This window comes from Periplaneta americana, chromosome 2 (assembly GCF_040183065.1).
Source record: "Periplaneta americana isolate PAMFEO1 chromosome 2, P.americana_PAMFEO1_priV1, whole genome shotgun sequence".
Lineage (NCBI taxonomy): Eukaryota > Metazoa > Arthropoda > Insecta > Blattodea > Blattidae > Periplaneta > Periplaneta americana.
In genome coordinates, this window is record NC_091118.1 from 192,918,026 (window position 1) to 192,935,921 (window position 17,896).

Sequence of the window (17,896 nt, forward strand, 5' to 3'; positions counted from 1 at the left end):
AACGAGAATGCGGATGCTTTAGCAAAGAAGGGCAGCACTGCTACTTACAGACCTGTTACTAAATCTACGTATTACTCTGTGAAAAGATTTGTTAAATCTACATACTTAGACTTGAACAAACAAAATTTGATAACACAATCTCAAGGGAAAAAATGGAACTCTCTGCATCATAATCCACAGTTAATTCCCGATTTACCACGAAAATCGTCTGTAGCTGCATTTAGATTGGCAACAGGCCATGATTGTTTGGCCAAACACCTGCATAGAATTGGAATATATCAGTCCCCTAACTGCCCATTGTGCAACTCAAACCACGAAATGGATTCGGAACACCTCAAAATCTGTGCTTCAGTGGCTGACCATGATAATATCTTTGAAAAATATTGGAGTGCAAGAGATCAAATGACTTTATTGTCAAATGCCTGGCATTAGAAAACAACAACAATTCTTTGCACCTTGTTGATTGTACCTTGAGTTGAATATGGTTGAAAAATTTATGCTCTAACGTGTTAATAGATAAACAAACCATCGAAATGTCTTAAATTCTTTGAAAGAAGAGTAGCTTAGACTTTTTCTATTGGCAATTCGGAACTGAACCTGGGACCTTCCAGTCCATAGCCAGTTCCTCTACCAACTGAGCTACCCAGTTGCCTCATATCATTGGAGTTAAACGTCAGATACAATGTACTGTAGGCTTACTACCAACATTTAACATTAACTTCTGCTAGGCATTTCAATAGATTTACAGTGGTACTTTATGCCTATATTATTCCTAAGACTTAATAAAGAATCTTATTTCACGAGATTTCTATGAGATATTGAAGTGTGAAGGACTGTACCGTGTTAAACCATGTGGTCAGTTATTCGGCAATCAGTGTATCGCTCAGGGTGCATCCACTATGGAGTTTGATAATGGTATCAGCTGTTTCGCCTGATTGCCTGCTACAATCAGATATCCATCTCCTTTTCATCCTAATAGTGTAAACACAGGTGCTGTCCTCTAATCGAGGTCTGCCATGATCTTTTCTAGGTCACTACACACAATTTTCTCAAGAGTGCAAATAAAATCTGAGATATGTGTCATTATTTTCCAAAATCAGATAATGCTCTCTGTTTTTAGAACACTGAAAGATAAAGATAAAGGTATAAGCCCATAGAATTCCAATAGGGGGCAGTATTTTACGTGGACCATATTAAATTTGTAGTAAAAAGTTAAGAGGCCTACACATTACTCACTCACTGGAGATTTTATTCCAGCTGAGAGTCCCAGTGACGTGGAAAAGTTTCTCAAGACTAAATGCCGTTACAATTTTAGGGCAAATGAATTTTTTGCTTTAAAAATAAGTTGACTTTGAAAAAAGTTCATAATAATGAGGTTAGTTAATATTATAACATGCTATGCAAAACGGATCCATTTAGATGACCTGCCCACTGATGATTTTGAATGACCTCGGAATTTTTTATGTGCTAAGATAGCATAATCATTAGTTGATCATGTTACGAGGGATTCTCAGGAGATTCGCTTTATGAAAAATGTATCTGCACTATTATTATAACTATCTCTGAAAGTTCAGAGAATTAGTTGTCTGTCTCAATAAGAAAAATAAAATAATAATAATAATAATAAACCAAACATCGTAAGATGAAGATTACATTAGTAAAAGTTTCTTTCAACCCATAAGCAGTGCTGACTAGATCAGACGCTATGGACAGTACTCTATAACAGAGTCGCCAGTATGAAAGGATAATTCCAAGCCTTTGACGTGAGACGAACTCGATAGCTCAGTGGTAGAGCGCCTGACCGGAGAACAGGAAGTCGCAGGTTCGATTCCCCACGGCATGATTGTGACTATAATAGTATTTAAATTCATTAAATTCAATAATAATGGTAATAATAATAACAATAATAATAATAATAATATACGTCACCAAACATCGTAAGATGAAGATTACATTAGTAAAAGTTTCTTTCAACCCATAAGCAGTGCTGACTAGATCAGACGCTATGGACAGTACTCTATAACAGAGTCGCCAGTATGAAAGGATAATTCCAAGCCTTTGACGTGAGACGAACTCGATAGCTCAGTGGTAGAGCGCCTGACCGGAGAACAGGAAGTCGCAGGTTCGATTCCCGCTCGAGGTTGTGAAATTTTTCTTTCATACCACGGCATGATTGTGACTATAATAGTATTTAAATTCATTAAATTCAATAATAATGGTAATAATAATAATAATAATATACGTCACCAAACATCGTAAGATGAAGATTACATTAGTAAAAGTTTCTTTCAACCCATAAGCAATGCTGACTAGATCAGACGCTATGGACAGTACTCTATAACAGAGTCGCCAGTATGAAAGGATAATTCCAAGCCTTTGGCCTGAGGCGAACTCGATAGCTCAGTGTTAGAGCGCCTGACCGGAGAACAGGAAGTCGCAGGTTCGATTCCCGCTCGAGGTTGTGAAATTTTTCTTTCATACCATGGCATGATTGTGACTATAATAGTATTTAAATTCATTAAACTCAATAATAATGGTAATAATAATAATAATAATAATAATAATAATAATAATAATGCTAAAGCGGAGAATTTGCTACCATAGCTTTGAACTGTGCCATTACGGTTAGGACCAATTTGAACTAAATACACAGTGTCGTCAACATAAGGACATGAAGTTGGACTGTGGTGTGTTAGGAGAATTTTTTTTCTCTCTACTTCCTTCGTTCTGAACATTACTGAGAGATAGCACCATTATTAGCAAGAAGATGTATTTGCGTAGATTAGATTAGATTTAATAGGGGTGTTCCTTCCGGCCCAAGCACTGCGACCTATAAGATCTATTGCGCATCCCCGTCGTTCATCCCTTTCAGTCCAAAAGTTTCAAGTTCTTGATGAACTGTATCAAACTGTGGACTGGGACCTTTGAGATCTCTTCAAGTTTTGGAAAGTGATTCCCAAAAAAGAGAGATCTTTGTTGCACAAGCGCATTGCAAACGCACAGAAGATGAGTTACTGATTCATCTCCTAGTGAACATCTTATACACAGTGAGTCAGTAATAAGTCCCATTCTGTATAAGTTTTTCTTCAGGGCACAGTGTCCTGTAAGAAATCCTGTTGCCCAAGAGAGCTGCTTTTTGCTAAATCTCAGCAGCTCATTCGATTTTGTCCTTGCAAGACCTTTGATAAGGGCCTTGCTGTGATTACAACCCTTAATTGAGTTCCAGTAACTAATATGTCGTCTGTGAGCCCAATCCCTAATGACCTGCTTAATTGGTCTTGAAGATAGTATGTATTTGCGTAAATATTACGAGTAGATTATGTGGCTTAGATGAGAGGATCGCAAAGGAATGGTTTTTACCAATACTAATTTTACTCCATTTAAACTGCATTTTTGGTCCAGGGAAAATACTAGTCTTTCACAAAAACACTTTCTACTACTATTTCCCCTTGACCAAAAAATTAAATAAAAATTGGTGTAAAAATTAGCATTTTACCATGGATCTCACTAGAGATGTTCCGTTTCAATTTTTCTGTTATGCGAGTGATTTCACAAATTGCTACGATATGGCGTTCCTGATGATTATCACTTAATAATTCCAGCTACAACACTATTCATTAGTTAATTACATTATGGTTTCATAATCCGCGCCTGACGTCCAACACAAGTGCTATTGCTACTCCTAAATCACCCTCACGTAGTGAAGTTCTTCTCTACACTCATTTCCGTAAACAGTAACTACACCTGTTTCCATGGAAACCTAAAAGAATGAAGTGCTGATATTGTTTCTGAAGATTAGCTGTTGAACTTTCCATAGCGAAAGAGGATGTCTAAGGAGTGGTGAGGCACTTTCTTTCACCACACGAACTCAATATATCGGACGTGATAAGTGACGTTGCCAATAAGACGCCTGATCACACGATTATCTTACTTCAGTGCATTTCCTGCATGCGATCTGTCATTCTTTACGTCACTGTGTCATCACTTCCATCCAAGTGTTTCAGCTGGTTAGGCCTACATGTAATCACGCACATACCTTCTGTAAGCAAGTAATGTTGAGTAAACACAACGCTGACTGTGCAGGAATAATAGCAATACATTTCCAAAGAAAAGAATTGTGTAACCAGAGTGATTCCTTATACGAGAATGTTGATTTGTTGAGAAGGCTTTGGAAGGAATGCATTTAGAATTCAATATAAACTGTTCCTCTGAATAGTTTCTTTAAAATTTGCAGTGGCGTAGCGTCAATGTAAGCTAAAAAGCTTAGCTTCCCCAGTTGATAATAATTTCATAATAAACCTGCAGTTTATGGAGAAAATTATTTATTAATTTTAATAGAATTTATATTTACGCGTTAAATATTGTGATGCAGCAGCTCAGGATGATTTGTGATGCAGCAGTAAACAAGAAGCCTGCACACACCAGCTTCCAAGCAGACCGGTTTCTTCTGTGTAATACACCCAGCAGATTTTCCATCCCTTTCTAACTAAACTACCCTAGTCGCAAGGCTCGCAAAAAGCTAGCTTTAACATTTAAAATAAGTAGTTTCAGAGTTATCCCTTTTCGTCAGTTGTGTTCAGTTGAAGTGTTAGTGTGCATTGTGGCTGATATAATAAATAATGAGCGAAATAACAGTTCCTGACACTAATTTACTTGAATTTTTTTAGGACAATTATATTATCAAAACTGACTTACGAACAAAAGTGTGATTTAAATAACAAATGACCGACTCCCTTCCTGTCAATGAAGGACACAACCAAAAGACAGACGCATACTTACGTAATGATACTAATATTGTGATTTCTCTAACTATGACAGGGAGTGAGCTAATGTTATACCTATACGTGTCTATTTGTTTAGAGATATGTGTAAACCGTGAAATCATATTTTACTACGTACCATTTGAGGTCATGCCTTATTGGTGTTACGATGTTCCAACCAATATTCGACTGCTGACTTGACATTGACTACTATTTATTTTAAGACTGTATTTTTGTAATACGTTTTCTCATATTGCATGAAAGACAACTTGAGTTAGCTTCCCCTGCTCAAAATTTCATGCTACGCCACTGAAAATTTGTTGTAGCTTTCGTCACTTCATTTCCCAATTTTTAATCAAAACAATGCGTTTTTGCTTATTTCAAGATATTTAAAAAAAATCAGAAACAAATGAATGAAATTTATGGAACAAACATGAAACTCGTCATGTATGGTTCTCATTTAAATGGTCGTGAACTGAACAAGATCTTACTGTTTATTAAAATAAAAAGTTGTAATATTTTATACTTTTATTTTTGTTTAAAACCAACTTTCTTCCGAATTTTGACGATATTACTGCTACTGCTGAAATCAGCTGACTAACTGGCAGGAAAGAAGACAGATGACCTGATACCACTTACTTTTCCAGCCCGCATCCCATAGCGTATCCAGAATGCACTTTTAAATATCGCCTGTGCTATTATAACTAGCCAAACACGTTGCAGAAACTTACAGAGCAGAATAGTGTGAACCAGGGTTAGTCTGTCTTTTGCAACTTAATCGTATCTCATCAAATCCCACATGGATTTTCATGAAATTTTTTATACATCATCATAATCATAAAATGTGTAAGTATGTAAATTTTTAAGTTACTAACTGCTGACTACGGTTGATTAAAAAATTTATTGAGAAAAATATAATGGAAAAATTTGACCTTATATGTGCCCACTCTTTTTTTTCTCCCCCCTCCCCTAGAAACTGTTAACTTCAGAATCAAAATTTTGTACACACATTCATCCATTGCTCCTACCTCTACTGTTAAGGTTTGGTTTATCTAGGAGTTTTAATACAAAATTAATATCGGAACAAATGCAAAATCTATCATACAAAGACTAAAACTAAAATTTTTACAGACTGATCATACCTGAATAAATATTTGCATTGTATTAATGAAAGCTTATCCACATATGTACTAGAGTACTTAGGGAATGTATGTAAAATTTGAGAATTGTGGTTTAAACATTTCTGAGAAAACGGAGCAGATGTTTGTATAAATTATGTGTGAAACTATATACTGTATATACCAGTAAGGATAATTTAATAGTATATTGTGAAATCAGGTTATAATTTTGTGCTATATTGCGGAAGTTTCCTAATTTTTACAAAGGTTAACATTATAAACTAATTTCAGGCGCTATTCTTTTTGTACAAGAGCATTATAACAGAATTATAAAGACAAAACAGGTAAATAAGATACAAAATTTTCTAATCAGTTACTCTGAAAAAAAGCCTGCAATATACTCATGACATCATTGTTTTTATCCATTTTTGAATCTTTTGTACACCACTTTTAACACTTGAATATAATTAATTGATGAACTAGTGGACTTACTCGTGTTAAATATTTAACACGAGTAAGTCCATTAGTTCATCAATTAATCATTGTTTTTAATTGGCTATTTTACGACGTTTTATCAACTGCTATGGTTATCTAGCATCTGAATGAGATGAAGATGATAATGCCGGCTAAATAAATCCAGAGCCGAAAGTTACCCAGCATTTGCTCTTAATGGGTTGAGGAAAAGCCCTGGAAAAAACCTCAACTCATCCGAACCAGGATTTCAACCCGGGCCCACTCGTATCATGGTCAGGCATGCTAATCATTACTCCACAGCAGTGAACTTACGTCATTGTTTGGTTTGTTGAATTTATTGACTTTGTTGCTAAGTATGGAACTCAATTTAAAAGCAGATATTTTAAAAGAAGCTTCTGAAGCAGAAGTGAGTGTTATTAATTCCCAAAAAAATATCGTGAAAGTATGAAAGAGAGCACGAGAAATGTATTAAATGATTGGAGAGTAAGAAAACGGAAGAGATTTCAGAAACAGTGGTTCCGGCATATCTATCGAAACATGTCCGTTAATAAGAGTACATTATGCAACGAGTCTATAATGGTAGTAATTAAGACGCGAGGATGTTTATGAAACGAGTGCAAGCGAGTTTCATAATTTTCATACGAGCGTCTTAATTACCATTATAGTCAAGTTTCATACGACTTTTTATGCTCGACCATATTTCTAACTTTAAATTATTAATAAGTATTCATGTTATTCTTATCTGACTGAGGAGCGGAACTAACCTTGTGCAATACCTCGTAAATTGTGAGATGTGCGCAGACGCGAAAGTATTGATTTTTTTTCCGAGAAACAAATGTCGACATTGACCTTGATATAATCTAGAGAGTAAAATAAACATTAATCTTGATATAGCCTTGAAATTGAATTAGACATTGAAAAACGAGATGACAGATTGAATTTATTTGAATATTACTTACAATTAACGCTAATTATTATAGTAACAGAACTAGTTGTCTTTCGATTGCATATCTGAGAATAATCGATACTTGCGCTTTCATATTGCTACAATGGTATTTTCTGATTGGTAGAACACCTGAACTTTAATGAATAGGTGTAGTTTAATGAGGTCCATTAAAGGGCTGCTACCAGGTGTATAATTACTACATTTCGGCATGGTCGAGTATAAAATATTTTCCTTTAGATATTCTTTGCTTAAATTAATATTGACATTATGGTGTAGCATTGTTATAAATACAAACAAGTTAAATGACATATTCTTGCTGTCGAACTTTTATTCCATGAGTGCCTTAAAATGTCATTTTATGAACGATTCTGAACAACAATATAGGCTGTTTATGTAATCCACATGATATTCTCAAAATAAAAAATTTGGTTCTTGTTCATCTACGCCAGTGGCCGGCAAAGAGAGAAGCCGACCACTGATCTGCACTACACAGTTCTGGTCTTCACTTACTGTTTCTTGAGTCGTGGCGCTGTTGCGAAGTGTTTGTGCATTGACTCTCTGCGACCTTGCACTCTGCTGGTTGTGCGTGACCCAGACAAGATGGAAGGTGGAGGTGGTGGCGGGGGTTGAGGGAGTGCCGGGGGTGGCACTGCACCCTGCCGTAACCGAACCTCTTGTACACAGTGTGCTGGGAACAGGCCTGTCCCTTGGCCTCGCAGAGTGCCCTCAAGAAGCCCACAGTCCGTTGTGCCTGTTACTGCACAAAATAACAATACAGGTAGGCCTACAGTATATCGAAAAACAATAAAAACAATCTCCTGCCAAGAATTAAATAATAATGTGATCGTACCTTCTCTTCTTGTACCATTTAGGTGTTCCGCAAGGAACAGTCCTTGGACCCATTTTATTTTTAATATATATTAATGACCTTTTAATGATAGACTTTAAAGAATATGAAGGTGATTGATATTCGTATGCTGATGATACTGTTTTACTTTTTAGTGGAAAAACTTGGGCTGATGCTTATTATAATGTAAATTGCGGCTTAAAATTAATAAAAAAATGGTTCGATTTAAATTCACTTGTAATTAATAAAGATAAAACAATAGTTATCCCATTTTCTTTAAATAATAAAAGTAATAAACAAATTTCATCTATACTACAAATTAAAATGCATAATTCTGATTGTTCCGATATAAATTGCAATTGTTCAGTTGTTAATGAAGTTAATGATTATTGGTAATCATTTAAAATGGAATAATCATATTCATTATATTTGTAATAAATTACGTAAAACATTATGTTACTTTGTTATTCTAAGAAATATTTTGTCAATTAACTGTTTACGTGTAATTTATTTAGCATTATTTCAATCTATATTTATGTATGGAATTATAGGTTGGGGTGGAACTTATAAATCTAACCTTTATCCGTTAATTTTACTACACAAAAAAAGTATTAAAAATTTGTTTAAAAAAGCAGAAATATTACCCAACTGAATTGTTGTTTAAACATTTCAAAGTTTTCAACATTAAACAAATGTATTATTTTATTAAAATATTTTCATAGAAATTTTAATAACTCTGAAAGGTATATACATAAGTATAGAACTAAAAATATGAATTCTCTGCGTTTGTCTGAACCAAAATGTAAAACCAATGCAGCTTTTTATCACAGCATGAATCAAGGTCCCAGATTATTAAACAAATTTTATTGCAATAACATTTCAACCACGAATCCTCTCCAAATTAATAAAAAAAAAATAGTAAAAAAATTTGTATTGGATTTATATTTTGGGTTTAAACATATTAAACACTATTTAATCTGTATTCACTCTCAATTTTAATTTTATTTTTGTCTGTATTGGAATCCCCTCCTGAGCACGAGTCTTACTCATTCAGGAGTGGGCTAGTTTATCTTTCATTGTATTTATTAATTTGTATTCATTTCGAACTTACTAGTAATAAAAATAAATAAAATAAATATTTATTTAAAAATAACATAGTTCCATAACTTTGCTGTTTAATGCGCATCTTTTCTCAGCTCATATAATCATAAAGAATCTATTTTTGAATACAAAGACACTTTAAGAGAATAAAACCAACCAGTTTTTACACTTTTAATTTGTCAAGGACATGTTCAGACTCACTGCTAAGAGACATCAGAAAATTTTACGTGTCTGAGGTTGGTTTTTCATCTTGCAGTCTACAGAGGCCTAATTCGTGAAGGATGATAATGATGATGATAATAAATCACATCATCACGACCATCATAATCTTTCAAGATTCTACACCAGGTGGTCCGTTTCGGTACTTACAAGGATTCTTTCTAAAATAGATGACATTTCTAATTCGATAAACGATTTGAATAAATTAATTCTTTACACAAACACATCAGTTTCAATAAATTAATTATTTACACAAACAGAGATCAGAAATATGACGAATAACACAGAGTCCAATCAGATTACCAGACTACAAAACTAACGTTTTCTTCCATAATTAACAAATTAAAAAAATAAAACATTAATCTTGTTATGGGACATCCTCACAATGTCTTCACCTTGTCTAATTCCTTCAGTACCGGTATCTGATCTTTCACAATTATTATTCATCCAGCAATATAAAACTCTCTCACATGCTTCTCAATTTGATGATCAATATCTTTCATTATCAACCTTACTATTCTATTTTTCTCTTGGAACAACTGCTTCAAGATTAGACAAACGTAATCCCCCCCCTCTTCTTCACATGAATAGTTTCTCAGAGTTATGCAGCATGATTACCTTCGAGAATGTCACCCTGGGTTATGCGCAGGTGCCCAGGAAGTCCAGAACTGTAATTTTCCAGACAGACAACAGTTGTGCCAGGCAAGGTCACAGATCCCTGCGTTGTGGTATCACTGTTTGATGTTCCAACACCAGAGCTGTCACTGATGATGTCACTAGTATCACCAAGACTTTTATCTGGAGGCAGTGAGAACCACCCAAGTAATGCAACTTCCCTGATTACACAACTGGGATATGAGACATTACGAAAATAACTCTCTGAAAAACAAAACGTAATCTACACAATCGTTCCACATACACTTCCCACATATACTCGTTTATATACTAATAATCTTGTGTAAATGTTCAAGGAATAATAATGCAGAATGCATTTTTCTTCTTAAGAAACCTTTCTTGCAACGCAATTCTCTCTGATATTTAGAAATATTATTTCAATACATAACACCAGTTACAAATTCTTTCCTTCTTACTACATAAATTAATCTCTATTATTAATATTGTTCTTATGTGAACTAATATTTAGTGATGATAAAATGTTTCTGTATGAAATTACGAAACATCTAAATTTTAAGATAAATGTTGCAACATCTACAAAATATCAAACACATCTGATTGTTCTTGGAATGAAAATTAATTTCTTTAGACTACCACTTTCATTCATGCTATGTGACAACATATACTGCGAACTTTTGTGAAAGCATATTGAATTTAGGTTAGTATCATATTACAAAAATATTAATAACACAATCACTCTAGAAAATGGTACACAAAACAGTAGTTTTAATAGGTTAGTAAAATCGAGATTCTACATACAGACAACACAACTATTGTCTTTTACACAACAAATTACTTAAGAATAATACTTCACAGAAGGGTAGCAGAGATTTCAGATCTGGTTCAAATAAAATGTACAAGATCGCCTACAACTTCAAATATTACATTAACAAAAGAAATTAGGTGCATCACAATTACTAAACCATGCTTTTAATTCTTCAACTTTTAATTCAGAATGCATTTTAGAATACATTGAATTTTAATAATGGTAAAGAGAGGGTGTTTATATGTGTCAAAGAGGATATTTTTGGTATTTTTTATTCAATTAATCTCCAAGGAAAATAATTTAATAATTTATCTCTGAAAATGGATCCTTTGTGGATATGATGTCATGATGCAACGTAAATGTACGAGATCTTTACCACTTAATTATTTACTTCACACTATCTCTCAATTTATCAAAGTACATAATTTTGAGATACTGAAGAATCGTACAGGAAGAAGGTATCAACACACCTTCTACAGGTTTACCCCGTAAGCAATGTACATTTTTCCTCAAATTACCACTTAAATAGTACTTATATACTTCTCGTTTGTGGTTTTAAACTAGTTTTGAGGTAAGGTGACAACCTCCATAACCAACATAATAAAATGAAACCAAAAGGTTTGCTGGACTAAAATACTGTATTTTGTGTTGTTGATATTTATTTAATACATGAACATTTTTAAATTAATATTAAGAAAACTTCGAAACTATGTATAGTTGCTGTATAAATTTCACCACTGCTTAAGTAATGTATACAGTACCGGTAAGTAATTATTTTGAAAGCAACTTTTGGCATTTTGTGAAATCAATGGCTGTAGGTTAATAAAAGAGGCTCAATGCTTTGAAGACTTTAATTCTCTTTCATTTTTTAATCACTAGTTTGAGTCAATGACACAGGTTAAATTGAATGTACAAAAAAGTAATTCTGAAAGACTTTTGTAATCACTAGCTCTCTGCCAAAGGTTCCATGTAATGTACGGTACATAAAAATTACTTTGATTCTTTTGAATATTTCTGCCAAATTACATCAGTGTGAATGTGCAGGTTGAGTGCAATGTATATAATTCGATATTTTATAAAATCACTGATTGTACAAATTTTAGAGAATCATTGAAATGTATAAGAAGTAATTTTGAAATTTTTTTGGGCATTTCAGTGAAAACACTGGCTTTATGTCAATCATAAGAGGTTCTTACCCCATCTCTAACAACATGAATTTAAGTTAATTTTCCTGTGAACTCTATGAGACTTCAAGCCTCACCTTCTTGGAGTCTCGCCTTCTGGTGTCCTGGAACTTATCCATGCTGAACACTAAGCAAAATCATGTACATGTGAACTGTGGGCACCCCCCGGTGGTGATGGTTGCGTCATGGCCCTACCTGTCACGTAGCTGGCACTGTCCTCGACGCTCGGCTGAGTAGACCCACTGCTAGTTTCACTCAGACTCGACGAGGCCGAACTGAAGGGCGGCAGCGAACGGTTCGAGGGGGAGGGGGAAGGTGGCATCTCCAGACCGAGAGGGTCTGACGGCGTGCGGTTCAGGTGTGGGAGGTTGGGATGGTGGCCAAAATGGTGAGGATGGTGGTGGTGATGAGGTGCCCCCCCACCCCCTGCAGTCCGACGGCGAGGGTTGTACCTGGGGGGCTCTCGGAACGGGACTGCAAACACAAGTGAGCCCGGCCCCATCAATGCCCTCGTCCCATCAACATGCCCCACTCAACAAAATCATTACTTTCTACTTTAAGAGTTGGACATGCACGGCTTAAACCATCACCCAACGCAGGCACAATTACTTGGGGAGGTACAAAGTCACAGCAACGAACTGAGAGCCATATGTAGGATTGCCAACCTTACGGAACTTATCTGGATCTTCTGGTTAGTATCTCCTTGAAGGAAACAGTCAAAGTAGTCTCTAGGATCTCATTACCTCGAATTCTTAAAAAGGCATATCTTTTCTTTTTTTTTCCGTTCCCCTCCCTCACCATATGCAAAAATCTCATATAACTGAAAGCAGCCCATCAGAAAAGTAACAGTGTTCACCCATGAAAAATTTCCGAAAATTTAGTTGTTATTCGTTTATTTTATTATGCTTTATATAGTGGCTTCAATTTGGTGCCTGTATTTTATATAAATGAAGCTATGGTTTGTTTGATAGACGAACCATAGAAAAAAAACCCACTCACGCTTGAAACCACTGACATGGGTCCATTGTGCTAAATTCAAATTTTGACGTGGATAGGAATGGGAGGTAAATTTTACCCCGATCCTTCTCAACAAGGGATAAGGTTCGTAGCTTTAATTTCCTTGCAAAAAAAGCCATGCTAAAGATTATAGCGCCCCTAAAATATAGTCCTCTAAGAGATCCAATAAATAAAATGAAGGTCATATCTGAAGGTTGGTGGATTTAGTTTCTTTGGCTATTGAAAGTACTATCACTTAGGATTTAGCTATAAAAACAACTTTATAGTTTCAATTTAAACACGTGAAAGTTGTTTTAATAGCTGAATCTTAAGTGATATAAAGTGTTAATAGTGGTTAATCAAGATGAATAAGAAAGTACTACGTTCCTCAAATCAATATTTTAAAATATACTTCAAGCTAATCATTAAAAATATAACAATATTATTGTTCAAAATCAATAAATTTACAAGGAAATTGGAGATAACCACAGATACATACGTACTAAATGTAATTAAATGAATTTTAACAAATACTTTCATTAATTGAATTTCAAAGTGATGAGAATAAAACGTTTTGCTCAAAACTTCTATAACCAAAGCTCCAAATAAAGAACAAACTTCAACGTAACTTGTGTGATAGTATGCTTTTATTTTCTTTCCCAAAACAGGAAAAGACATAGAGGGTAGAAGATAATCATTATGAAATAATATGCAAGCTATATTTTGGAGCAAGTGAACTTAAAGATAATACGTTCAGTATTTGTATTTAATATTTAAATGTCGATTATCTCAAAATGTTGTATGCAGATACTTGTTTCATACAAACTGGATATGGAAGTAAGGCAGATTTTAAATACAGACCTATAAAACAGTAATGTTTCTTGAAGCAATAAATGTTCCTCTTTTCTTCTATCCCACCTGTATATAAATTTCAATCGACCTCAATTTGATTCCCACAGGGTTGGCAAACCTAATCTTATCACGAGTTCGACTCCAGGCCGCTGCTGCTTCTACTGGGGTCAAGTTCTGAATGCGAAACATATGGGGAGTAGCACCAGTCATCATGTGGTGTTCAGAGTGTACCACAACATTTGATGCTGCAAACGGAATCAGGCACAGATTTACGGTTATAAACTGGACCGTACAAATTTCAAGGGAATACAGTTTCCTTTACCATTTGTACTAAATATTTTTTTTTAATATCAGCAGGGTAACTGATAATAGTCTGTACCTCCAAGAAGAAATCCAGTTTTTGAAGTACCCCATAAATGCTTCTCCCCAAACTCAACAATGTCATTAAGAACACTGAAATTTACTCTACAGAATACTAAGAGGATATACCAGGATAGTAGGAATTTTTATTTCTTTGTTAGGTGTTGAAACACTTCTGCCTTTGCACATGGTTCCTAGAATTTGGATGACTTTCAACTATCTTCCACTACCATGCTCGCTTTATGGCATGGTGCTTGATGAGCTTTAAACGGAATGATTCATAATCATCGTGCATAACTTGAGGAGATGATCTCTTATTTTTCTATAAACATGGGTCCGATTTTGAACAGTTGCAGAGTCCATTTTGAATCTTGCGTACACTACTTTTAACACTTGAATATAATTGATTAACTAGTGGACTTACTCGTGTTAATTATATAAGATTTGTGTGGCTTACAGCTGTTTCAGTGCTTCACGCACCATCCTCAGAACCTACTAGATCACGGCGTCATCTCGAACTTCAGTACACACACACTATTTGACTCCACTCTTCAACACCTTTCAACAATCAAACACACCCACACAACAGGCAGAGAAGTTCGAGATGACGCCGTGATCTAGTAGGCTCTGAGGATGGTGCGTGAAGCACTGAAACAGCTGTAAGCCACACAAATCTTACATAATTAACACGAGTAAGTCCACTAGTTAATCAATTAATTAGTTGCAGAGTTATCATTATTTGTAAAGAAGAAGAAAAAAGTCCGAAATAATATAATTTTAGAAAATCGAAGTACAGTACAGAGTTTAGAATAAGTTACCAGATTCAGAGTTGCTGGGGTTTTTCTAGAGTTCCAAACAATAAATGCCATGGAATTATTTCTCATGAGTCAACAGCATACTAGTAGCTCAGATGAGTGTTTCGCTTTAAATACGGAGAGATACCTGCTGACATAACATGCCAATTCAGCTATACGAGTTACACACAAGTTGGCCAAGGATAATTCATTATTTCAGACGACATCCCATACAGTACCGGTATGTTTATTAGTGAGATGACATTAACAAACCAGCAACTGTGAAGTATAAGAAAGTAAAACATTACAAGAATTTACTGAATTGAAGAATGAGTTCTATGTCTAAATAATAAAGTATCAAATTACATATAAATTCATATTTAAATTGCATTAATTCTGGCTAAAAAACAAGTTAGAGGTGTGGAAATTTCCACTTTCATTCCACAACAGTAGTAACAGCATTTACATCTCAAAATCACACATAAAAATTACAGTATAACCGTGTACTCAGCATTAAAATATGTCTGTACGACATCATGGATAAAACTTTACAAACCCACAAAACTGTGTACATCTAGCACAGCCTTAAATAGAACTAGGAATGGTTGGGCTTTTGCATATTTAACACTTAAGGGAGGAAATGCGTGAAATGTTGGTTATTTTTCGTTCTTTCGCACAGAAATAATTCACTTATATGTCGGTCAAATTTTATCAACATATTCCTCCTTAAAATTCATGCTTTAGTTATATTTTACAATTACAAACAGGTTCTCGTGACAGAAAATCGACATTTTAAAGTCATTTTTCTACACTTTTATTTACAGCATTTACTATACTCACATTCAAATACTACAGGCTCCAATAAATGTCATGTTAACAGAATAACTTGTAATTTTTACTGCACATTCTGAAAATGTAGTTAACAAAACTACAAAACTTTTTTTAGATAAAGTAAATATTCTCAAAATTAAAAAATGAAACATACTATCTAAACACTAAAGACATTTAAACTGTTAAATTGACTGTATTAAATTTTTTTCAGTCACTCATACATTCAAAATTCAAATTACAGTTCTTCTATTAAATTATGTGTATGTCAAACATACTGTACTTTTTTTTTCAGGCTTGTAGCATATATTTTGTGAGAGTAGATATATTTTGAAAAAGTCAAAATTTTTAGAAAAAAAAATTAATAACTCAAAAACTTTAACTGATACTAATGAATCTTGGAAGTATCGATACTAATAACAAGAGACTGCTGTATGTAAGCAGTTTACAAGCAAAACAGGTTAAGTCAAAAATATTACTTCTGAGAAAAAGACGTTTGGAAGTTGTGGACAAAACTGAATCCTCAAAATACGAGTATTATTTAAAAAAAAAATTGATTAAATGGCGATCTTACTCGTGTTAATTGTGTAAGTATGTGCGGTTTACAGCTTTTTCGGTGCTTCTTCACACCATCCTCAGAGCCTACTAGATCTCAGCGTCATCTCGAACTTCGCTGCCTGTTGTGTGGGTGCGTTCGATTGTTGAAAAGTGTTGAAATGTGATGTCAAAGAGTGTGTGTGTTCTGAAATTGATCTGTGTGTTGAGAATTTGATCAGGGTGTGTTTTAGTGTGTCTGTATATTTCGTATTGTTCTAGTGTGTTGAGTTTTTGGTTTTTGGGTTGTATGTGTAGGATTTCCATGTCTGTATTTATGTTATTGTATGTGTTGTAAGCATTTCTTTTCAACAATCGAACGCACAGGCAGCGAAGTTCGAGATGACGCCGAGATCTAGTAGGCTCTGAGGATGGTGTGAAGAAGCACCGAAACAGCTGTAAGCCGCACATACTTACACAATTAACACGAGTAAGATCGCCATTTAATCAATTATTTATATTCAAGTGTTAAAAGTAGTGTACGAAAGGTTCAACATGTATTATCTATACTAATAATAAATCTGTAGCCGAAATTTTTCTGGTAATTTTCGATTTTCCAAAAATAATTGGTCCTAACATATATAATTAACCACCCTGAAACCGAAAATCGCATTTTTTTAAATTTTTGTTTGTATGTCTGTCTGTATGTTTGTTACCTTTTCACGCGATAATGGCTGAACCGATTTATATGAAAATTGGAATATAAATTAAGTTCGTTGTAACTTAGATTTTAGGCTATATGGCATTCAAAATACTTTATTTAAAAGGGGGGTTATAAGGAGGCCTGAATTAAATAAATCGAAATATCTCGCTTATTATTGACTTTTGTGAAAAATGTTACATAACAAAAGTTTCTTCAAAAATGATTTCTGATAAGTTTTATTCTTTACAAAATTTTGATAGGACTGATATTTAATGAGATAAATGAGTTTTTAAAATTAAAATAACGCCATCTAAGATGGTGCAATGAATTAAGAACAAATGACTTCGTCTATAAGGGGCCTTGGACAACAACAATCGAAACAGGGGCCTTGGACATCTACAATCGAAAGCTATTAAACATAGCCTACAGGGAATGTTTCTGTGCTTGTATGAAGTAATATCAGAAGCTAAATTAACCGATTTGTATAATTAATTATTATTTCACCATTGAAAAGTGTAGTTTCTCTAGATGGACATAATGCTATAATGTTGTTACAGTAACGTCTGAGTAAATCGAGGACAGGTAAGATTAAAATAGCTTCTTATGCACAGAAAATTTGATAGGCTATTTTGTACATTCGTTTCCTGTATTTCTTAAAATAATATTTATGTACACTCATTTTAATCTCAGAGAATTAACGAACAACGAGAGTGTATTGATTTAGTATGCAGTAATAGTA

At 34.3% G+C, this 17,896-nt stretch overlaps 1 protein-coding gene across 7 annotated transcripts in view; it reads right to left on the reverse strand.

The window, feature by feature from the left end:
* Prosap (prosap) overlaps window positions 1-17,896 on the reverse strand; it is a 427,686-nt gene that overhangs the window by 38,775 nt on the left and 371,015 nt on the right. For 5 of the 7 annotated variants that reach the window (XM_069819212.1, XM_069819213.1, XM_069819211.1 and 2 more), the window contains 3 exons: window positions 12,286-12,564; window positions 10,084-10,263; window positions 7,809-8,055 (listed from right to left, as the gene is read on the reverse strand). In XM_069819212.1, the coding sequence (XP_069675313.1) occupies window positions 7,809-8,055; window positions 10,084-10,263; window positions 12,286-12,564 (706 nt within the window). The remainder of the gene's footprint in view (window positions 1-7,808; window positions 8,056-10,083; window positions 10,264-12,285; window positions 12,565-17,896) is intronic. The other 2 variants (XM_069819216.1, XM_069819215.1) reach the window with 1 other exon arrangement.